Raw genomic sequence first — 25,231 nt, 5'->3', positions numbered from 1 at the left:
GTTTTGTGGATTTTCAGGTTTTGCGCTGTGCACATGGAAGACCGTGAAATCCGCAAAGCCAATATTTACATCTCGAGGAAACATAATGAATTTAATTAACCATTCATGTAGAGAACCCCAAAGACTGAGCTGATATCCAGAGTACATGATGAACACATGAGACAGGGGATTATAACACTATACCACAGCTCTGTTTAATACTTGATTCTGATTGGGTGACAGACATGCTTTTTTTTATTAGTTAATGCACAGCTAAAGTCTTTCAAGCCAAGTCTCAACTACATTACAGTTTTGTTTCACTTTACCAAATTAAGTGAAATAATGAAAAAAATATTTTCTGTCCATTACAGCAAATAGGCTAAATGAAATATTATAAAAGAAAATATTATATTTTTAATAATTTTTATTTGTATAGCACTTTTAACAATAAACATTGTCTCAAAGCAGCTTTAAACAGTTAAAGCAGTAATAAAATGAATGTTCTTAAGTGTAAGTTTGTCCATAATGAGCGAGCCGGTGGCGACCGGCAAGGAAAATCTCGCCGAGATGGAGAAAACCTTGATACTGTAGGAACCAGACTCTAGAGGAACCCATCCTCATCTGGGTGGCACTCAATGTCCATTTATTACAGCTAGACGATGTTGAGGTGTGCAGTGATGATCAGATGAGCAACTGTAGTCCTGATTCAGTGTACTAATGGGATAATTAATGGGAGATTTGATTGGGAGCAGTGTAGACTAAAACAGGGGTGATGGTCCTATTTTCTAGATCTAGTGAGGACTCTGCTGCATTCTGAACTAACTGAAGCTTATTTATGCACTGTAAAGCAGTACAGTAGTCTAATCTAGCTGTAACAAAAGCATGAACTAGTTTTTCTGCATCCTGTAACATCTAACTTTTGTTACTAACAAAAAGAAAAAATGTCAATGAAAATTTTTTTTTTATTACCGTAATTTCCGGACTATTAAGCGCACCCATATATAAGCCGCACCCGCTGAATTTGACTAAGATTTTTATTTTGAACATAAATAAGCCGCACCTGTCTATAAGCCGCAGTCTACACTGAAACTAATGTACTTTACACAGGCTTTAACGACAGTGTCTGTTAATAAAATACAATTCCTTTTATTTCAGCACCTCGTTAAACAGTCTCAAAAGTCAGAATTGAGACATATAGCACAAATATTCAACACACATTTTCATGTGACCAGCGTATGAATCTTTTGTGTTCATCATTTTCTACAATATGATGTAACAGTGGGATAAAACATGAGATCTGAGAGTCGCTAACAAAGCAAGTGGTGTTAGTTGGACGTCGTTTTAGTACAGTTATGGTGTTTATCTCATAAAGAATAACACCCCTCAACAATTAAAGCTGAGCCCTGATGTGTTGCAGCAGCAGCGCTCTGATTTTCAAGGACCGAGTTGCTGTTATAAAATCTAAACTCGCAGGAAGCCTGAATCTTATTACACCGGCACCGCTTGTGAGATTCAGGTCCCGAGGAAGCGCTGAGCGATTACGTACGCTTGTGTTTTCCTTCTGTGTAGTTATTAATCCTCTGAACAGAATTGGGCAGCATTTAATCAGCTAATCTGACACAGAGGGAGCCAAGCCTCTCACGCAGACAGACTACCAGCAGCTATTTGGACAGCAGTTATAGTTTATAATGGGATAAATAAATATGCATGATTTCGACTTGTAGCAGTAAATCCACTCAGCACATTTTAACGGCACATGGGTCGGGGAAGTGTAATTAGCCTGAAAATCTATCCAATCCCAATTGAACATTAGTTAGACTGATTGGTCCAAAGTTGTTCTGAGGGGGGGGAAAAAGTCTCTCTCTCTCGCTCTCTCTCGCTCTCTCTCTCTCTCTCTCTCTCTCTGTGTGTGTGTGTGTGTATAAATATATATAAATATATATTTTTTTATTTATTTTTATTCTATTTCTATGTCACGGACATGCGATCAAAGCATTTCACTGCACGTTGTAAAAAAATATTTTGTAAAATATGAATTATCTAAGGTATAAGAGTAATAAAAGACTTCAAGATGCACTTACATTTTGGAAAAAACTATTTTTGTGGTGGAAACTGTAACGCCACTTTGGGCCAGGTCAGATCACACCACTCTGCTGTGGATTATATCCCTATTGCACACTATATCACGTTATTATATTAAGGGTTTTCTTTAAGCGTGCTGATCTAGACTAATGGAACAAACCGAAATCCCAGACTAATGTTATGTTCCATGAAACGCACTCAGAAAGGCAAGTTATGACACAGTCCACTCTTTGTATTTAAGTAGAACCTAATAAGAATTTGTTTGCCGTCTTGTGATGAAACGGGGATCTAATTTCAGTGCTGCAATGCAGCACGAATATCCACAGCTGGAACGATATGAAAATTTCAGTTGCTGGTGATCTCTGATTAGAGCGAGAGATGAAGGCAGCTCCCCCAAGCCCACCACAGCCTCCCCCTCCGCCATCCATCAGCATTCATGGCAGCCTCTCACACAGGCACAAGAAAGGGCTATTTGATGACTTTGTAGCATTAATCATACAGTGCGGAATATGTTGCCCTGTTATACGATGAAGAACAAAGTGCAAAGTCTGGAATGTTTTCTCTTCTTTCCTTTTTTTTTTTAAACTAGACAACGGTTTCGGTACCGGCGTCTCACCCTGAAGTCTTTTTAGTTGTTGTTTTTGTTTTTTTATTATTGATTTTTTTGTATAAATTAAACACTGTGTGCAGTTGTAATTTTGTGCAAAAGGTTTCATCATCCTCGCGGCCAGAGAAGATAATCTGGAGCATTAACATTCGCGACTATGTCCACAGTGGATTCTTTTAAACTGCCTAACGGATCCTCCCCGATGCCTGTCGCTACCAAGCTCTCATTAACTTTGCATTTAGATTGCATGTCAGATAAAAGGAAGGGCTCAGGCTGCTGGTCAGAGAGAAGCTTCGTTCCTTTCGGCTCGTTCCATCGGGACGATTTCGTCAGCGCACCTTACACGACAGCCTCAAATCAACTTATCAGCTGCAGCGATTTTCGTTCCAGGCCGTTCACCGAGACCCGTCTGGCCGTAGCGTTTTCACAGCTCTGGAGTAAAGACAGGGGTATTAAAGAACCCCAGACCACCAGGGGTCTCATTAGAGGTCGACCGATGGTTGATGATTTTACAGATACCGATATCTAGTTCGGATCGTACTTGCCGATAATCGATTAATCAACCGATTAAAAAAATAATCATACACCATGTAAAATAGTACCAAACATTTTATTACCAAAAAAAGAAAAACTGTACTGAATCATGAAAATGTGCTAAAAGAAATCAACTAAATAAATGAAAACATTAATATAATTTTGTATTATAAAATATAATATATATATATATTATTTAATTCATAAATTAGAAATATACCTTTCGGCGCTCGCCGTGCAGCGCACAATCTCACGTAAAATACAAACGGCACGTGGCATGAGTGATTCGCCTCTAGAGGCCGCTCTCGTAATAACAGCAGTCCGGAAGCTGGAATATGAAGTGGTTATAGATTTTTGCTAATGTTTCTAGCAATCAACCATTAGTTATCTCTAGTTTTCATAATATTTAAAGAAATCTTAAGTAATAACAGGGTAGGGTCATCTCTTTTGAGCAAATTACGACCCCCAGATAATCATGGAAATTTTTTTTTTTTTTTTTTTTTTTTTTTAAAACACCCCTTACTGTTATTTGTCTAAAAGATTTGTTCATTAGGCAGGTCTTAGGAGCCTGACATTAGGGGCATTTTGTGTAAATTAAAGATTGCTCAAGTCAAAAATGAAAGATCATGTCAAGCATCACATCCATATGTGGTTCTTTTGCAAACGTTTACCAGACAATTGGAGACATAGAGCTGTAGAGTATTTACACTGGAACTGAGACCCCCAGACTTCAAGGATGACTATGCCTTTGTGTGCAAAGCAAGCAAGAAGTTAGGTGTTCTGCACAGACCCCTTAGCTCAACTCCATTGAACACCTAAGGGACAAACTGGAACAATGCTCTTGTAGCTGAATGAGCATGAATCCCTGCAGCCATGGAAATTCCCTGTGGCAAAATGAGAGCGCTATATTTACGGAAACATTCCTCAGAGATTTTGGTCCATATTGACATGAAAGCATCACGCAGTTGCTGCAGATTTGTCGGCTGCACATCCATGATGCGAATCTCTCGTTCCACTACATCCCAAAGGTGCTCTATTGGATTGAGATCTGGTGACTGTGGAGGCCATTTGAGTACTGTGAACTCATTGTCATGTTCAAGAAACCAGTCTGAGATGATTCTCGCTTTTTGACATGGCGCGTTATCCTGCTGGAAGTAGCCATCAGAAGATGGGTACACTGTGGTCATAAAGGGATGACATGGTCAGCAACAACACTCAGGAAGGCTGTGGCTTTGACACAATGCTCAATTGGTACTAATAGGCCCAAAGTGTGCCAAGAAAATATCCCCCACCCCATTACACCACCACCAACAGCCTGAACCGTTGATACAAGGCAGGATGGATCCATGCTTTCATGTTGTTGACGCCAAATTCTGACCCTACCATCCGAATGTCGCAGCAGAAATCGAGACTCATCAGACCAGGCAACGTTTTTCCAATCTTCTATTGTCCAATTTTGGTGAGCCTGTGCGAATTGTAGCCTCAGTTTCCTGTTCGTAGCTGTCAGGAGTGGCACCCGGTGTGGTCTTCTGCTGCTGTAGCCCATCCGCCTCAAGGTTCGACGTGTTGTGCGTTCAGAGATGCTCTTCTGCAGACCTCGGTTGTAGCGAGTGGTTATTTAAGTTACTGTTGCCTTTTTATCAGCTCGAACCAGTCTGGCCATTCTCCTCTGACCTCTGGCATCAACAAGGCATTTGCGCCCACAGAACTGCCGCTCACTGGATATTTTCTCTTTTTCGGACCATTCTCTGTAAACCCTAGAGATGATTGTGCGTGAAAATCCCAGTAGATCAGCAGTTTCTGAAATACTCAGACCAGCCCGTCTGGCACCAACAACCATGCCACCTTCAAAGTCACTTAAATCACCTTTCTTCCCCATTCTGACGCTCGGTTTCAACTACAGCAGATCTTCTTGACCATGTCTACATGCCTAAATGCATTGAGTTGCTGCCATGTGATTGGCTGATTCGAAATTTGCGTTAACGAGCAGTTGGACCTTGTACCTTAGGTGTACCCAATAAAGTGGCCGGTGAGTGTATATATATATATATATATATATATATATATATATATATAAAAGTATGTATCTATTTATTTGTCTTGTTATTTGTATTCATCTAGTAAATAAAAATAAACATTCTATTAGGAGAAGGAGTATTCTGGTTGTCACAAATTAGCATAATATACCCATCTTTCTCATGGTCAACTTCTTTCTATTAGTGTATCGCCATTTATATATTTTTTATTTTTTTTTGCGATTTGTTTAGTTGTTTTTGTCTTTTTAGTTGCCTGTTTGGGTCGATTCTCCAAACCGGAAAGTAACCCTTCTGAACATTCTTTGCTTTCTCCCAGGAATATGCAACTGCTTGTGATCCCAACTTTCACATCCAGTTTTCTACAATCTTTACAATAATGATCAATTTTCAATGGTCCTTTGCGATTGTTGCTTTGGGAGTGTACGAACTTGATCCCCATGTCACACTGTAGGAGCTCAATCGCCATAACTTCAGACTGTACGACAATCAAAAACTGACGTCCATAAGAAAAAGACGGGGTTTTTTTGTGATCGATCCAAACCATGTTTTTACGTTAATGGTAGCTAGCAGCAAACAAAAACAATCTGTAGCGTTCATTTTGTTTATGACATAACTTAAGTTTCTAAGTTGCTTGACATTTGATGGTGGTGGTTTGATGTTGTCGCTCTAATCGCGTCGTTGGGTTCGGGGCTAAATGCGTTTTTATTAAAAAAAAAATAATAATAATTTATATAAACAGAAAATAATGGTTAAATGTGGCTGGAACTGGGCTGTGATGTAAAGCTTGTTTTTCTTATAACAGCATGCCCTGATATGTCTTTTTTCCAACATACTCAGAAACGGTAGTTGCCAGTGATGGTTGTTTCATCAATGATGCAGCTTTAGCGGTAGATAAGCGTTTTGCAGGGGCGGGTCTCCACTCGTCTTTTGAACTTGGTGACTCAGCTGTTCAGACAGGCAGCGAGAAGAAAGTCTTGACTCATGTCTTGAGGGACGGCGGTTAAAGTCGTGCTCACGCAACGGTTTCCTTACTGTCTTCAGGTAGGTGGACACTGATCCATTTTTGGCTTTGTATTGATGTGGGCAGCTATAGGAAGTGAAGAGAATGCAGCAATGGTGTGATGTGGGAGCACTTGGGCAACATGAAACAATACATGTAGCCGCATATTAAATCAGCATCGGGGGAAAAGTTGCTCTCGTCCTGATGACAAAAGACAAATAGAAATGAGCAGACCCTTCCTGACCACAACCATGAGTTTGGTTGTTTGGTGCAGAGTGCTGCATATGGATAGTTAAATACCTCTCGTGCCTTTGCTCACCGTATATGTGTCAGTGTAATATCATGTTTCACACTAGCAGGCGGTAATTGGCTTGCGCCCGCTCGTAGTTTGCAGCTTGTGGGTGTGTAGCAGCCACTACTGTTGTCGCTCGTAGGCTTGCAACGTCCAGCTTCCCAATCTCCACCCCCAGATACAACAGTGGGATTAGCGCTAAAACAAAAAACATCATATCACAAACATTTGATACGCTGCCATGCATCAATATACATACTGTTAGAAATTCAGTATTCCTTCATATTACCTATTACATACACATACCTATTACCTATATATATTAGGGATGCGTCTCTTAATAACTGAGACCCGATGCGATTCGCATCTTGATGCATAACCTACAATACGTTATAGATACATATGAAGCAGCTACCGATGCGTCGCGATACACTTCAACCCTATCCCAAAGGCCATGCGATACGATTTCGATTCGATTCAGTGCATTACGATGAAAAATCCGATACTATGCAATTCAATGTGGTACAAATAGTTCCTTTGCTTCAGACAGACAGCAAATCATAAATTTACTTCACTGACTTCTAACGCATGGCCCTTTCACAAAACAGTCTTTTGTAGAGATTTAAAAAAAAGATTTAATAAAACCAGAGGTTCTTTCCCTGTTGCGTCTCCAGACAGATGCAGCTCTACCTCTGCCATGTCAATCTGTATTCCGTTTGACTCTCGGGACACGCCCCGGCCTCCGTATCGCTGTGATACGTGATATTCACAGAGCAACAGTGGTGCTGAGAGAACGCGCTCGAGAAACAGTTTAGCGATTAGAAACCTTTATATATATTATCGGTCACAAATGATTGGTCACTTTCTAAATGCTAAAAATATAGCGCAGCTACTAATAATTATATATGAATTAATCTGATTTCTTTGATTTTTTTCAATCGATGCATCACATCGTTAGCTTTTATGCCGATGCCAACCAGTGAATCTTACCATTCCTAATATATATAACTGTATAGAGTCTAAGAAGCTATGAAGTTAAACAAATGATACAATGCAATAACCATGGTGGGAATTGACGTTTCTTTACGTCTCATACACATATAAGCACATATAAGACGAAACCATGATTTCAGGGTTTTTCATCCATTTTTCCCCCTTAAAAAGTAAATAGGAGCTTCTTGGAGGTAGGATCTAGAGAAGAAACATTGGACCACATGCTCAATTGGATTGGTCTGAGGAATCTGAGGTGATGGTTTGCTGATTAGCTACAAATTGCGAGAATAGCACTTGAAATGGTTTTTATGTGTCGCCCATCACAAAATGCCCTTTTTGTGCATCGATGATGATGTCTGAGTAATTTTCTGAGTTATTGCCTATGTGATTTTTAAAGCGTTACTTCAGCAACAGTAAAATTCATGGACTGGTATATGAGCTGGAAAGATCTTATGTACACGAGCCAAGTTATAATTTGCTGGCATTTTAGATTCACCCACAGTTTAGCAAAGCTTGTCTGGTTGTTTTGCCAATTTTTTTTTTTTTTTTTTTTTTTTCGTTCCTTGCTTTTCTGGTTTGAATTGTCGTCCTTTATTTGCTTATTCATGGAACAACCCTTCTTAGATCTCCTGCTCCTCATGTTGCTTTTGCTCTCAGGTTAAACCCAGCCTCCTAAGTGTGTGTGTGTGTGTGTGTTATGTGTGTATGTGTGTAATGACACAAAGAATAGGCTGGTGATTAGCAGGCAATTAAAACAATGCTAATTAAAAGGCCTGTGGCGGTGCCTGAAGGAACAGGATGGACATGAAGTGCTAAACAGAAGCCTTGGAAGGAGGGAAGAAAAAATGAAGAAGACGAGGCAGATTTTGAGTGTTGCAGCCTAGCGCAGATCACAAGCGGTGTACACACCCCCTCGTCCAATATGCTTCACATGAACCAAAGACGCATGAAGATTGAGTAGATTTCACACCTGAGACTGATGAAGCAGCGGGATATTAAAGCAAGTCTTGTCTTGTAGCTGGCTCGGCTCCCCTTCACGCCGCCAATTGAGATGTAATTGCACACCCCATTCGATTACCTTAAGCTTCGCTATTGCCAATAATCAGTCAAAAGCGCAGAATATTCCACCACTTTTGAAAGGCTGGCTGCAGTTGTGCTGTACATTTCCTAAGCGGAATATTATTTTCAGAATAAAGTCAACAACCAGGGTGTAGTGGGGAAAGTGCTCAGGTCATAGCGGTCAGGTGGTAAAAGATCATCCAAGTTGGTTGGAAAAGATGACGTCCCAGAAAGCCTTCGCTCTGTTCAATGGAGATCAGATTTCAATTTGAGCAATGCTACAGCCATCCTTAGCTAGAAGTCCAAGAGAGCAAAAAATGTACCTGTTCTGTCTGGCTATGAGGAACGGCATACTCACTCTTTCTGTCAATCATGACAGATCTAGCAAATCACTCCTCAATGTGGAAGAGGGCAGAAAGCACTCTCTTCCTCTGAGTGTGCTGTATTGCCCTTTAAGTCAGCATCTTAATTTGTTGTTGATTTGTTAGTGGTTTGGTTTGTTTATTTGTTTTGTTTTTTTGGTTGGTTGGTTTGTTGTTGGCTAGTTTGTTTGGTTGGTTGGTTTGTTGGTTTATTTGTTTGATTTTTCTCATTGCTTTTGGTCTGGATGAAACTGGTCTGAGTAAGGCCTGGATGAAACTGGTCTGTGTAAGGCCTGGATGAAACTGGTCTGTGTAAGGCCTGGATGAACCCCTTTTGTTGCACTGTGGGACGCGTGAGTAAGAAAAATCTGTGCGTTACATCACATGCTGCGCCTGTCAAAAAAATGTGTAAACTCCTAGTCTTTTATTTTTGAGATATGTGTGTTACTTTTGTTTATATGTAAAACAATCAGGTCATTTAACAGTATGTAGATTGACCAAACAAATATATAAATGTACAGATGTTAAACTTTATTTCCAAAAATCCTTCCTTAGCATGAAAAACAGTCACACACTCTTGGCATGTGGACAGTTAGTTTCTTCAAACATTCAGCTGAAATACTTTGCCATGCCTCTCGTAAAACTTCCTCACTAGTTGGAGATTTCTTTCTGAACTTGTGATCCAGTTCATCCCAGAGAAAAGCCTTAAGATTTAGATGCAGTGACTGGGCAGGCCACTCCAATATAAAGAACACTCCAGCCGACTGTTCACTCACTAATGAACGCTTCCAGAGATTGGATGTATGCTTCAGGTCATTGTTTTGTTGTATGGCGAAGTCGGTTTCAATGAGCCTCAGTCCATGGCGTTGAAATATCGAATGCTAGCCATGTCGGTTCAGTATTTCTTTCACCCGGAATAAGAACCTTCCCTGCTCCAATACAACCTCAAACCGTGAAGCTTCCACGTCCATGTTTGACTGTGGGGGTGAGGGCAATCTGCTAACATCTTGTCTTTTTTCTGTTCCACAGAACTCGTTTACTGTCCAATTCCTGTGTGGTGTTGCCTTTGAACTAGTTTGTGCATACAAACTACATAATTGTATGCATCTCAAAAACGATAAAACATGTTTCCAGACTTTTGACCGACTATATGTGATACGCACAATGACAAATAAAAAAAGAAATGTAAAATGTTTTATTCTGTGCTTCCCGGAAAATAAGAAAAAAGAAATAACGGAGCAGTCAGGGAGGCGTCTGACCTCGGATTCCTGTTCCGTTCTAACTGGAATATACACAACATGCACTTTCATAACTTTCAAATGACTTCTGCAACTAATCCTCTTCCCCTCGCCAACCTCTCCCTGGCACTCGTGTAATGAATTTCTTTTTTTTTTTTTTTGTGCATGAGGCCAGTCCCTCAAGTCTATTGATAGCTGATGGCAAGGGAGATTTTCATTAAACCCTTATTAGCATTGACCCGCCAATACAAGGAGGGCGACTCTTCTCACTTGCGCTTCTGCTGACTCGAGGGATGGCTCGAAGGCTTCGGTTGTCCAACCCCGAGCCTTCTGAAGTCTAACGAGCGAGCTGGACGTCTCTGGCAGCGGTTTCAAATAATGCATATTCTCCTTTAAACACTGAAGGTGAGCCAGGCGTTCGGCGAGAAATTCCCCCCGCTTTACAGTCCGCCGCCGAACCGAGGCTTCTTGTTTTTATTACAAGAATCTCCTGCTTGTTTCCTATCAGCGGTCGTGTTATTAAACTTTTTGCTTGCTGGCATCGTGTTCAGGCTTTAATGAAAAAGTTGTGTGTAAACAGCGAAGATATCATTTCTTTAGAGTAAACAGCCAAGTTGTATCTTTATGCCCTGAATAAAACACAGGGAAATATTACAGCGGCATACCATCACTGAAACGGATCGTTTCCTTATAACGGCATTCCTTTTTTTTTTTTAAGTCATTAAAAAAATGACATTGTGCTTTATATCCGGTTATAGTTACTTTTAATGTCCGGGAACGTCTTCAGAGCAAATTAGTTGTAGCGAGTTGTAATGGCTATCGCAGTCAACGTAGCGGAATAGTGTCGTCACATGACTACAGCGAATCCCGTACTACTTTAGCGAAAAGAAAAAAACGTAGCGTGACTACAACGTTATGTAACGATAGCAAGGAAGCAGATGAAAGTGCAGATAGCAGTGCTACAAAACACCGCATAGAATATCAGCATCGGAAAAATACTTTGTTGATCCAACGATTAAAGTAAAATATCAGAAATTTCAGATAAAATATGCTTATTAAGATGTACAAAATTTGTACAGAAATTGTCCATGATATTGGTATAATATGTGTGGCTTGAAAATCTATAAGTGTATCATGGAGCAGCTGCTTAACACTTAGGGGGTCAAGTTCCCTTGACAATCAAACACACATCTTGTTGGACTGTAACATTTACGATAGTGCTTGGAAACAATTGAACTTTTTCATGATGCAAACACGTGAAGGTGTTTTAGGTTTTTTCCTATATATTCATTTAAATGTAATGGATTTGACGATAACCCATGTCTGTCATGTTTAAAGCCCCGAAGCTAACATGACGTTAAAGCTGAATAACCAAACAAACACTTAGGGGGAGGAGTTGGATGGTCACAGGCAGAAATGATTTCCTGTGGTGCATCGTGGCTGTATAAGTCTGTCAATGAACGTACTTCTCAGACTGACCAGTGTTATACATAGCGGGTCGGAGGAGTTGTTCAAGATGGAATGTACTTTTGACAGCATCCTCCTATAAAGCATATGCATAATATGCATACATCTATATATATCCAGTGAGCAAACAACTGAAAAAGTCTTCCATTTGCTGTAAAACAAGTCTATTTTCCCGATGTCCGTGTTAACCCTACCTCTAATGCTCACTGAAATGCGTATGCAGTAATTTAGAATGCTTGTTTGTTTGTTTCCATGGTGTTGTAGATCTTTCTCTATATAATTCGCTATATTACAACTGCAAAGGAGACCATCATGCAACTCCGGTCAGCTTTCAGTTACTGGCACGAATCTCAGGTCGTACCACAGACGTAAAAACGCTTTTTATTTTTTAGCTATGGGGAAGTGTAAGTTTAGCTATACTTGGCTTGAAAAATTAATTTAGGGCCTGGTTAAGGCCAGTTCTTAACAATGTATTTGTATGTGTGTTTTTGATGTGAGATAGGCCTTAAATAAAAAATTTATGGTCTTAAAAAGGTCTTTAAAATTCTTAAATTTGACTTGGTGAAACCAGTAGGAATGCTGAAAAGCAAAACCCTGATCTGGTTCATTGAGGTGCAGTGGCTTGCAGACAACATAGTCCCTCCATAATCCTTATTCGAAATGCCATATTTAAAGATATATAAAGGAAATGCCAATTTTTTACATATTTTTTACTTTGTTCATTTATTATATTAACTATAAACATTTGTTCCCTTAGCTGCCATAAAAAGCTTGTCATGTAGCGGGGAATCTTAATAGTACAAAGTTCTACTGTATTGTTGATATCATACAGTACTGTAAATTGCTCTGTTTTGCTAAATTATGTACTGAAATTTTTTTAAGACTTCTGGGTAGGCCAAGCCATATCTCGACTCGCGATATTTTTAAGTTACGACGGGCTCATCGGAACGCATCTCCGTCGTAAGTCGGGGACTTCCTGTACCTTGCAATGAGTGAAAAACTGCAGTCTGAACTACTTTCTCCTATAAAAAAATCCAACACCCCCTGACCAATCAGAGTTGAGAATTCAACATCGTTTTTGTCTAACCCTATTTGTGCATCCTGCTTGTTTGTCTCAGCATTGGAGCACTGAGATATTGTAAGAATCTGCGCTTGCTGATGGATTCCCAAATTCTAACCATCGGAGTGGTCATTTCCCCCCTGTGCAGAGGGTCTGAGTTAAACACCCCCCTCACGTTCCCACGCAGATTAATCAACAGTCTTTACTGTAAGTTACTGTGGTGTAAAGAGTCGAAGTCTCAGGCTGTGGATAAATCTGATGAGTCAGGGTGGGGTCCAGGAATACATTACCGGTTTGACACAAACATGTCAATAGTATTGAATTGGCCAAAGCACAGCTTTTTCAATATTGTTACCTTAATAAAAAGGCATCGACTGGCTAACTGCAGCAATCATGACTTTTTTTTTTCTTTTTAAGCACTCACTGAATGTTCAGCAGCTTTCTAAACGTGGATGTGAATATGAATCGCCTTTGTGACCTTCCTCGACAGGTACGTGGACGACGTGATCTCTCGGATTGGCCGCATGTTTCCGGACATGTCCATCGAGCTCTTCCGACCCAATGGGACATCGGCTGTGCTACTGGTGAGCGTTTGTTCAAAATCCTGCCTCTAGTGATGTGCACTTTTTTTTCCAAACCGTAGGGCATGCGAGACGTAAACATTTTTGCTAATGACTTTCACCTTTGGAAGACTTCCACGACTAGGCTTTGGTTTGAGGACACGTTACATAAGAACAAAACATGGCATGCGGGTTATGGTGAAATCACATTTCCACTCCAAAAGGTGTCATCATAGTCCAAAGTGGTGTATTCTTCCTGCAGCTCAGCAATTTTTTTATTTAATTTTCATTCATACAGTTTATTGTGTTGAGGCATGGTGTATTGTACTATTTATCCTTTTAGAGTTACTGTATATTATGCTGTGAAGCATCTGCTAAATGTTCCACTTCCTTCCTAAAATCACGTTTATTAAAGTAATTTTCCCACCAGCTCTTCTCACCTTCTGATCTGAATGGGAATGCTGAACTACAGTGCTGTGCTGGAAGATTAATAATGCCACGGACCAACCAGAAAGATCAAAGATCTTGGAAAATATTGCTTTCCAACAAAAAAGCTTTGGAATTTAGAATATAAAAAAAAAAAAATTCTAGAATGTATTAAAAAAAGAAATGTTTAACAAACTTTATTGAAAAAATGAGTTTTACTGATGCGCCAAGTCTCAAATCAAGCGCCAAAACCCGCCGTGATGCGCACATCCGGCGATTAAAACCTTCCGTGTGGAAACATAACAAAGGTTTGTTTGGAGTTTGGTTTCACTAATAATACACATCGATTTGCATAAAGCATCCATATTTGTCCATGAGCGTGTAGATTAAAGTATTTAAAAAGTAAAAGTTTTTATTAAGGGCGCATTTAGAACCGATACAAATGTGCGATTAATTCGCGATTACATTTTTCAATCGATTGACTGCCCTTCTTTTATTACCCTTATATTGACTTTGAATATCAGTCATAATTTATCAACTGACAGTATTGTTCTCATATTGTTTGCCCCCAATGATGAGGATTTTTGATATTTGGTGTTCTTTGGACAGTATTTTCAAGAATTCTAGCCTGACACTTTTGGATCAGTAATTCTTGTCTCTTTTTGATCGTTAGTCTGATTGTTACTCAAAGCTTCAAGTGCTTCCTTTTGTCTTGTCCCATCTTATTTATGCCCTTGTTGAAGAAGCCGGTTTGAGGCTTAGTGCCCTTGTTGTTGGAAACAGTTTCGCTATTAAGTGCTTCGTCCTCTGTCTGTCCTCATAAACGTAAAAAAACTCGTTTTCTACAATGATAGATCACATTGAATTTAATAGTAACAGCTAACACCAAAGACAAGCCCAGAATCACCATAACCTGGAGGCACAGCCTGGAAATCTGTCACGGCTTTACAACCTTTCATTGTGTGCGCCAGTTTCTTTCTTTTTTTTAAGCATATCTGATCAAGCAACACTGAGAGCCAAGACTCTCAAATCAACATCTATCATCTGCCTCAGCTTCAGGATTGTCTCCTACAGTGCAGTATCTCTGTCTAACCAATAAGATCATGTTTTTGGCACAGAAATGGCGAAAGAACGAAGAGATAAGAGAAAGAGAGCGCGAAATCTTGGCAAGTAAACTCACGAACGACTACAAATACCCCTTCCCCAGCTATGGGACCTCAACAGCTCACGCCCACAGGACACACTCTTCCAGATGGCCTAGTTGGCAGGCTGGCACACTGGGCCACACGGGGGAGGGTCGCTCGAGTGTCAGCTTCCCCACCACAGGGGCCATGCCACAGATCACTACAAAGCTTGGAACATGAGCATCCCCTCCTCGCTCATCTGCATCGCTTTGTGCTCCCTAATTAGCGTGTTTAAAAAAACATAATGCCCGCTTACCCCAAATTCGGTGTTTGCTTTCGAGTTCCTCTACTTTTCTGACTTACTTTTTCTCATTTGAACTTACTGGTCTTGATGGCCAAATATTCTAACGTGAATTTTTTTTTATTATTATTTATTTATGGTAGGGTAAAAAAAAAAGTTTTCTCCTTGACTCCTATTTACAGCTTACCTAATTATAATTCTGCAAAATCAGCACGAAAACGAGGGATTATTTATTCATTCTTTCATCTGCAGTAATGCCGTGGTGGATCCGAAGTCTACCCTAAAATCAGAGATACACCCGGATGGGTTGCTGGTACATGCTGGGGTGGGCATGAGGGCATAATTGTGTGGGTGTATAAGAATCCTGTAGGGCAAAGAAAAAACAAGTTTATTGACATATACAGGATTCATTCATTCATCCTTAGTAACTGCCTGATCAGGGCCATGGTATTTAAAATGAGGCTACTAGTTGGTTTATACAATGGGAAATAAAGCCAACGGTTATAGACCATTTCAAAAGAAGTAAACAATAACAAACGTGTTGAAATGATACTGTGCCATTTTTAAAGCACGGACCTGTCAAAAGAAAATAACTAACATAACATGACTTTTTCAATTTTAGATAAAACAGAACACTTATGATGATATTTCTAAATAATAACATGGAATTACCAGACCCCCTAAATCAGACATGAAAGCGACACCTTTTCAATAAACATTTTCATGAAGTACTGTATTCAGGCGTGTATAATCATCTGGTTGAGACAGAGTGAGCCTACACGCGAGAAAAGCAAAGGCTTATCGTAGTTTAGATGCCTACAATTACTAGCTTAGCGGAACAGTCGTAAAACATTTGTTCACGCGGTGTGGATGATGTTTAAGTCTAAATAATAATCATAACCTTATACCTAAAATTCATGTCCTTATACAGATAAAAATAAGAATATTTGATGCGCTAACGGATCCTTATACACACATTCACACACTCCTTCACACCTGTGGGCAATTTAGAACTGTGTGTATGCCACCTAGCAGAACTGGGGACGGAACAAAACAGCAAACTATCTGTTTTGTTATTTGTGTGAGGGAGGTGGTTGCTCAGTGGTTAAGGTTGGAGGTCGTCTGATTGACAGGCCGGACGATTAATCAGACTGATTTTTGCCTTCTTTTTTTTTTTGTTATCGCCGATTATTATTATGTAGGCGCATCTGACACACCAAACCGCGCACGTACATTCTGCGCTTGTGTGAGTGAGCATAATACTCCCATACCAGCAGACGGCAGTAGTGTGTGTTCGGCATCCAAAGGGGCAAACCACAAAGGCCACATCTGTAAATATATAAAGCAAGCAGCGTTTGCACTCGCCGCAATCATTCCTAACAGACAAATAACAAAAGCACTGATTAGAGAGGCTTGTGTTGTTCGATAACTATTAGACTTAATGAAACGAAATAGGGGTCTCAGACAAACAAAGCAGCCAAAAAAACTCTATCATATATCGCCCATTGGCTGCCCTGATTTCGAAATATTGACACTGGCCATAGAAAAACGGAATCGGAAACTCTGGGGTTCAAGCCCCAATAATGCCAAGCTGACACTTTTGGGTCGTTAAACAAGGCCCTTAACCATTTGTGCTTAAGTGGTATTGCATCATGGCTCATCCTGTGCTCTGAGCTCAGTATCCCATCGCTAGGATATGCAAAGAAATAATTTCATTCTGCTGTAATGTACATGTGTACACCTTTTCTTACCCACAATGCCCCTGCCAGTGCGTCTTTTAAAGTACCAGTATAAAGTCTTATGGGCAGCATCCGAAATCCACCCATGGGCCATTTTCACACTTCATTACATGCTTTCATTTCGAAGATGAAATTAGGATAATTTTAGCTACTTTACTTGAGTATGTGCAGAAGGAGCTCGTCCTCAAAGTGCGTTCGCTGTCGTTCGTTCACACTGCAATGCTTTGAAGTTAGGGGTTCGTTTTCCACCGCCGAGACTGAGCGGCCTCTCCAGTTTAAAATAAGCAATGCCTTAAGATATCCATCAGATCTACAAATAATAACCAGAATCCAAAATGCCAATGGAAAATCAAAGAAGCATCTGGGTCTGGGGATTTCAAACTACGTCCCAGGGCGGATATCAGCTTGAAGTGCTGGGTCGATATCTGATCGTATCATTTCCACTCCAAAAATATCGACTTTTGAAAATAAAATTGCAAACGGGGAAAACGTAGACAGGCCTTTTACATCATTCCGTCGGCAGGAAAACGATTTTGCCAACAATTTCCGAGCTACTTCCAGAACTCTGAGTTATATATTTAGCCGAAGATGTGCTGGGAAGATGTTGCTTGCTTGCTTGTAGCTCGTTGGCTGTCGATTCCATTTTGTATGTGTTGTGTGTGAAGCTGATGCCAAGGTTCTGGCTAATGAGATGTATACAGCAATCAAAGCAGAGACTATGACCACACAGAACACGGACTAAGAGATATTTGATATTTCAGCATGGAAATGATTTGAAAAAGAGGTCAGCTCAGGGAATAGTTTGGTAAATAAGCTTCACGAGTGTAAATGCATGTGGGTAAAACATACCAGGTTGAAATTGCCAGGTGTAAATAGGGTCCTGGGGCTCTCCCCCAGTATGAGACATAACAAACACAAACGTGCGCAGATGTTTTGTCTACGCCGTCCCGCTTGCAATAAGTTCACAGGATACTACAAAACCCTCCTGCTTACCTCTTTACTTCTCAGCTAGACTCGTGTCTCAGATGTGCAGCGTTAACTAGGGCGTGAGATTGAGGGCAAAAAAGGAACGAGCCAGTCCTCTGCGAGACCCGGATCCTTTACAGGCAAGCTTGCCCAGCCGTAATTAAGGAGATGCTAATGAGAGTGACAAATGCCTCCTCCTCAGGCCCTCTCCTCATTTTCCTCACCCATTTGATACCATCAGCTTCACCACCCCCACCAATATGTTCTGTTTTTTTTTTTTGGAACGTATATGTCTCGAGCGCCTTTCTCCTGATGAGCGCAGTGTTTTTAAGTGCGATCTGAAGCCTTTTCATGTGCTGCCACTAACTAGATCCTGTCACTCGTTCGGCAGCGCGCATCAAACGACGTACAAAAGCGGAGCCGCAAAGCTTCACGCAGCAGGAGTTAAGAGATGTAACTTCGGTGAAACGTGCATGTATGTTAAACAGCGATCACCGTAAGGGAGCTCCAAACCAAAATCTAGAATGCTAATCTCTAGCTTTTTCTGTAGTGTGGTCTGAGTTCTGGAATATGATATTACCTAGAATTCACCATAAACCTTGTATATAAAAAAAGGTTTGAATATTTAAATGTGTGTTGCATTATAATGAAGTAGCGGGCTGGTCAGGGTCAGACTACAGTGATTAATCAATTCGCTATGCTAATGGCATCCAATATCCCGTCTAGTCCTTTTTTTTTTTTTGCTTGCTCAGAAACCAAACTTGTCTAAAAAATGTAATAAGTAAAGCTAGTCATGTACAATACAGGACGTTAATACAACTATGATCATTATAGTCTTCTCATCATGTTTCTGTCGGAGCACATTTTATCTGTGGTCTTCACAGAACTGTAATGTGGTGTCCTGTCTTCGCATCACACAGTAAAGCTTCTCTATATGCCTGAAAGTTTGTGAACACCTGCTTATTATACCCGAATGTAGGGCTTTAGCAAACTTTTGCCCCATGGCCTAAACCATAGCAGTGAAGTGAATAACACTGATTATCTCATCATGGCACCTGTTAGTGTGTAGGATATATTAGTTAGCAAGTGAACATTTTGTCCTCAAAATTGACGTGTTTTAAGCAGGAAAAATGGGGCCGGCGTAAGGATTTGAGTTTGACAAGAACCCAATTGTGATGTCTAGACGACTGGGTTGGAGCATCTCCAAAACTGCAGCTCTTTTGTGGTGTTCCCACCACACAACTGCGGTGCTCAGTATCTATCAAAAGTGCTCCAAAGAAGGAACAGTGGTGAACCAGCGACAGGGTCATGATTCAGCCGAGGCTCATTGATTCACGTGGGGAGCAAAGACTGACCCTCAGACGAGCTCCTGTAGCTCAGACTTCTGGAGAAGTGACTGCTGTTGATGCTCGACGTAGAATGTCATTGCGTGCTGTAGAATTAGAAATTTCCTTCGATGAAACTAAACGTTCCTGCATGACAGTTTGCACAAATTGAGGTTCATGATTTGCCACAGTTGGACTGGAAAACCTCGAGTGTACTGCACTGTACCCTAACCTCAAGTTTCCTGAACATTCCTCAAACCGAAACACAGACTCAAGCCACAGGCCTCCATTAGCATAATACAGCGGAAAGTCCTATTGGATGAGTGGAATAATATTAAATAGGGAGCTATTCTGGCATGGGGTGGTAAAAATTAACGTCAATATGACCCTAGCTAGCATCTTTTTTTTTAATGTAATACGCAAACCACGTTCAAATATAGTGAGTAGTGGTAGCTTCTACTATACAGGTCAAATATTATTCGAGATACAAATACTTGTTCTTACACACACTTGTAACTGTTTTTTTCTTCTTCTTCAAGGAGCAGCTACAAATAAAAAAAAAAGGTAAAATATATCACAGACACCAAATTTGTCCTGGGCTACTTATTAATCCAGTCTTGAGGATGTATTTGTGTACACAGTATTCCTTCTCATCCACTGAAACCTGAGGAGGATAAATAAGTTACTGACAATCAACGGATGAATTTGAAACCTGCCTAAAGAACTATTTACGGAAACTGCTATTTATAGAAATAGTGGTCATTTATAAATGTATCATGTAACAGAACTTGTATTATGATACATTTTTCAATGATAACCCTGATGTTTCAGTGTAGAGATTTTTTTATTTTTTTGGATGCTGTCATTGAACTTTGGAATGGTTGCGTCACAGACTCAGCAAAAATGCCTAGGTTGGGTTCACCTGTGCCGTAATTAATATTCTTGACGTTCCGAGTGGCAGGTTGCGGTAATGCTTGATCTGGGGGTCACCACAACCGCAGTCTTATAACCATCTTTAAAGAACAGTGTTAGAGGAGGTGACTTTGTCGTGCCCTTGCCTTGCCTTGCCTTGCTCTCTCTTGCACCGTCTCTCTTTGGTACTTTTAGAGCCCTGCCTTTTTAATTGTATCTAAAAGTGACCTTGTGCTGCTATTGATCTACATCAAGAATATTTCGCCCTCCTCAGGGCATGGCTCAGGGAACACGCGAACACATTTTCGGCTTCCGGCTCTGGAATATCGACAGATTTTTTGGAACGTCCTCAGATAGTGCTGAGACACGAGGATCCGGAGGTCACCGTAGGATCCGAGCTTCAAGAAAAGTTTGTTTATAGCCAGTCCAGAGCGGCACCACTATGTTCCTCAGCGCAGGATAAGAAGCCGAGAGAAAAGTTGATGAGGTGGGTATGTTGGTGATGCCAGAGTTGGCAGCAAGAGTGCATAGAAAGTCCGATTAATGCTGAGTGGTTGAAGAGGTCTGAGCCAGCTGGTTCAGCAGTATGCCGGCGTCCCAAGATTCACCTCAGAAGCATCAAAGTCGCTTCCAGAAGCGCATCAGCAGTGAACAGCAAGCCTTTCCGAGCTCCCCGTCCTGTCCCGCCATCCACAGCGGAAAGATCCTGGTGTTAGTCTTCGTGATGACACCCATCCCGCACGCGATGAACACATCATGCAGGCCTGTGAGGTTAGCTAATGCAGGACTGCCTCACTTTGGCACCTCGCACTTCCTGTTTTGCAGCCGATTTTGGCGGCAGCATTCAGTTGTTGCTTAGAAACGCTTTCGTCCTTTTCTTTTTCTCCCCCCCCTCGTCACTGCCGTTTTTCCTTTCTTTTTTTCCTGCCACATTCTCTCCATTGCTTCTCTTTCTGCCCACTCTCGCTCCAAATAAAAAGCACCATCTGCCACCATGGTGCTCTGTTCCTCCTGGGAGTGTGCTTTTTCTCTCGCCGAGCGAGCCGCACCAGGATGCCTCGAAGTTTAACGAACTTCTATTGTCCTCAGCATTGAGCTCGCACCAGGCCCCGCGCCAGCGCCTCGCTTTCAGCACAGCCTTTCGGGAAGAGAGTTGAAGAAGCCTTCCTAGAATAGCTGTTGACATTAAAAATTGGCTCTGCTCTTACAGAATGTACGTACAGACACACACGTATACATATATAACCATTTTAGTAGATCTTCTCAAGAGACAATACTATAGAAATGAAACCCAGATACATTTTATCCTGTCAAGCAGACAAAAACATGAACATGATGAAGAGGACATGTGTCCATGCAGGGTTACACAACATACAGCTGTTATCACTTAGGGTGTAAGTTTGCTGGCAGACTTTTAGACAATAATGGGTTTCTGTTGAGTAATTTTGAGAGGACAGTAAATCTATACTGCTATACAAACTGCACATTGACTACTCTAAAACATTTCCAAGTTTTATTGCTATAGGATTGTCCCTTGAGAAGATACTACAATGGTTGCTCAAATGTGATGGGGTGTACTCATGTATGTGTGTGTGTGTGTGTGTGTGTGTGTGTGTGTGTGTGTGTGTGTGTGTGTATATATATATATATTTGGACATTGCGTGATTAATCGCAAATTAGTCAAACATTTGTTCTTAACTGTAAGGCGGGGAACCACCCACTGGTCCAACGACGGTTTCCAGAGGCGTGGCGAAGGATTCTCGCGCGTTCTAATCTTTCCTTTCACATTAGATAATACGATTTGGATTAATATATTACTTCATTTTTGTTATTGACCTTTTATCTGACTCCATTTAGATAAAACAATAAATATTTGCATAGGTTGTTATTTTACTAATAGTATAATTTTGATGGATGTTTGTCTAGTTATTCTGATTAAGCTCTGGCATTACACACGTTCATTCGGTTCACACAGTCGCACAAGATCCTAGTATGGGCCCTATAATTAACATACTGGTCAACGGTCATAAGCGAATCAGTATTGGTCGCTGCCAGAGGTTGGACTATATGCTTAAGCGGCCGCTCTCTGCGTGCTCAACTTTAAACATACTTTATTTAGTCCCCTTAGAGGTGACACTTAATTATTACAATAATTATTTCTAACCACAGATAATGAATAGAATAATATTGAAATAATCAGAGGTTGAGGCTGACCCTATTTAGAGTGATTAGAAATGTTACTCTAAGCGGAAATACATATTGTTAGCCTCCACGCTTCTAAGTACACTTAAACTAACGCCAAGTGCTAGTCGTATCTCTAAAATCCTCAGTTGATGTGTTATTCACTATCTAACTGGGATTTAGGCCGATCCTAGCCTGATTTCCAGTCCTTACGGTAACTGCGGATGCAACGTTATTACTTGCAGTGTCAACATTTACCGAGCAACACAGAATAAAATTAAACATAACAATTTATTAACCAGGTAAGAAAATCACAATTCAAAGCCAATTTATAGTTCAATTAAAATAAAACATAAATACAAACCAATAGTATTTACATTTAAACAGGAAATATAAACCTTTCATACCTGGTGCGAGACTACACACAGTAATCGTGCGGGATATCTGTTTACAGATTCCCTGAATTGTTGGTCAGTTCTCCTTAAATACCCAGATAGAGTAAGCATTATGTAAACATTATTTAGTCATGGAAGTTTGCATTGATTGGTTCTTACAGACCTGTGGGAGGCACCTCGCCTGTATACATCTGTAGTGGGCACGCCTTGTATAGAGTTATGTTTTCTTTAACTTTATTAAAACCTTTTTATTATTTGTTCTATTGCTGTGGGAATGGGACCTGTGTACCAGTCGCGATAAACCTTTGTAAAGAAATGAAACATGAACATTTTCTGTCGTTATTTACATGTGATATGACCTTTCTTACACATAATCATCCGGTGTGCTGTAGAATGTTCTGTGTTGAGGATGTAACAGGAAAAGGAGGGGAAGAGGGGTCAGACACTTGTCTGCAGATCCACCATTTGTATGGAGATGTGGTGGTCAAGACCAAGGGTAGCTCTCCGGGGAGCCTACTGTATTCCAGGAAATGTTCTGGTTCTCGAAAGGGGGGTTGCGGGGTCGTTAGTCCCCTGCCGTGAGTCCTGGAGGAAAACGTGTTAGGGCCCACATCCTGGCCCACACCCCTCTCGGGCATCCATGCTGTGTTCTCGGGGGGGGGGGCCGACCTTTTGGTCAGGATCAAGCAAAAGTCTTACATAACGTACCTTAAGTTAGTACTTTTCAATGTTTTAAATACTCTAACCAAATGACCATGGACAAATATGGATGCTTTTAGCAAATGTATGTTTATTATTTTTAAAACCAAACTCAGCAAAGATCATAAAAACAAAATATTCTTATAAAGGTTTCAAAGTAATTATTGGTGTTTAAAATGACTTAAATCAGCAGGACAGCAAACAAAACTTTTGCCTTGTTTCCACACGGACAGTTTTAATTGCCGCATTTTGTTGCCGATTTAAGACTTGGGGTATCAGTAAACACAAATGTTTAGTGATTAAAAATAACATTTCGGTGGAGATTATATATATATATATATATATATATATATATATATATATATATATATATATATATATATATATATATATAAAACCTTCAACCCTACTCTCATACATACACACACACACACACATATATATATATATATATATATATATATATATATATATATATATATATATATATATATATATATATATATATGTGTGTGTATGTATGAGTAGGGTTGAAGGTTTTAATTTCGCCTCTTTCATCTTTATTTATTTAATTAAATGTTTTATAAAAATGGTCAAACGGAAATGCGTGCTGCACCAATCACACGTTAATAAAATGTATTTCAATGGAAGGATTTGGAATTTAGTGACGTTTAATCTGGGGTTTTTTGGGGGGTATAGTGAAACCATTTAATAGGTCCCCTGGTGGTCTAGTGGTTAAGATGCAGCGCCCCCACCGCTGCGACCCGGGTTCGATTCCCGGTCAGGGAACCATCCCCAGCCACTCTCAGTGCCGGTCCCAAGCCTGGATAAATTGGGGAGGGTTGCGTTAGGAAGGGCATCCAGCGTAAAAACATGTGCCAAATCAAACGTGCGGAGGATCTGCTGTGGCGACCCCTAACGGGAGAAGCCGAAAGAAAGTTATAGTGAAACCATTTAATTGAAGTTGTGGGTGATTGCAGTGATATACAAAACGTTTTTTTGGGGGGTTTTTTTTTTTTTGCTTACTTCTGAAGTTAAATCTTTTCGAGGTCGTTATGTAGCTGGAGGTGTTTATAATGGGTTTTCATTGCTTCATCCTTACAAAGAATCCAGGCATTAGTTATTCCTCTGGCACTGTGCCAAATAAATGACTGTAGTGGCCTCTTGTAAAGAGGAGAGATATTTAAAACGGGACTCTTCATAAAGCTCAGAGGCCTTTGATCAATCCTCAGCTCACGCTAACAGCCAGTATAATGTATTCAGGAAATCCTGTTGTTTCAGAGACGTGCTGTTCGTGAAGGTTTCAAGCCTCCACTTGGGGTTTTTGGTTTAGAAGTTGATTTCTTGTAGCATGCTCCATCACACCGGATTAAACCCTGAATGAGCTGTTAAAATTTAGACTTGAATTGCAGATAGACTTCGCTTTAATGTCTGCTGGTGCAACATTGGGGCAACCTCAATTCAACCTCAATTCAAACAGCTTCAGGTTCTATTGCTTGTTAATCTAATGACGTCTCTGCGTATGTAGATGCTGTATCGGTTTTCCATGTCTGTATTCGCATATGATCCTAAATTGGCGCGTTTGAGCCCATAATCATGTGTGTGTGCTGCCATCATTTGTGTTCATGTGCAGATACAGTTCTCAGATATCCAGGCAGATGGCTGTAGTTTCACTGCTATTTGTTCTGCGCAAACCAATTTCTTGCTGGAATTTTTTCCGGGTGAGGCAACAAAACAAAGTAAAAGGATTCAGCATCAGATTGGGGGGAAAACACCCTCTGAAGTTGGCCATGCCTGCAGTGACAAGTGACAGCACAAAGCACAATAAGCCTTACAACAAGAGTGTACAAACGGCACGTTTGCAAAACACTAGGGATACCGGTGTATATACTGT

The 25,231-nt window shown here is 40.5% G+C and overlaps 1 protein-coding gene across 1 annotated transcript in view; it reads left to right on the top strand.

The window, feature by feature from the left end:
• Positions 1 to 25,231, top strand: part of med27 (mediator complex subunit 27) — a 74,867-nt gene that overhangs the window by 30,561 nt on the left and 19,075 nt on the right. The window contains exon 4 of the mRNA XM_046872137.1: positions 13,200 to 13,293. Within this exon, the coding sequence (XP_046728093.1) occupies positions 13,200 to 13,293 (94 nt within the window). The remainder of the gene's footprint in view (positions 1 to 13,199; positions 13,294 to 25,231) is intronic.

Source organism: Silurus meridionalis, chromosome 17 (assembly GCF_014805685.1).
Source record: "Silurus meridionalis isolate SWU-2019-XX chromosome 17, ASM1480568v1, whole genome shotgun sequence".
NCBI lineage: Eukaryota > Metazoa > Chordata > Actinopteri > Siluriformes > Siluridae > Silurus > Silurus meridionalis.
Note: the sequence above shows the minus strand (reverse complement) of the source record. Positions and strands in the feature narration are given on the sequence as shown.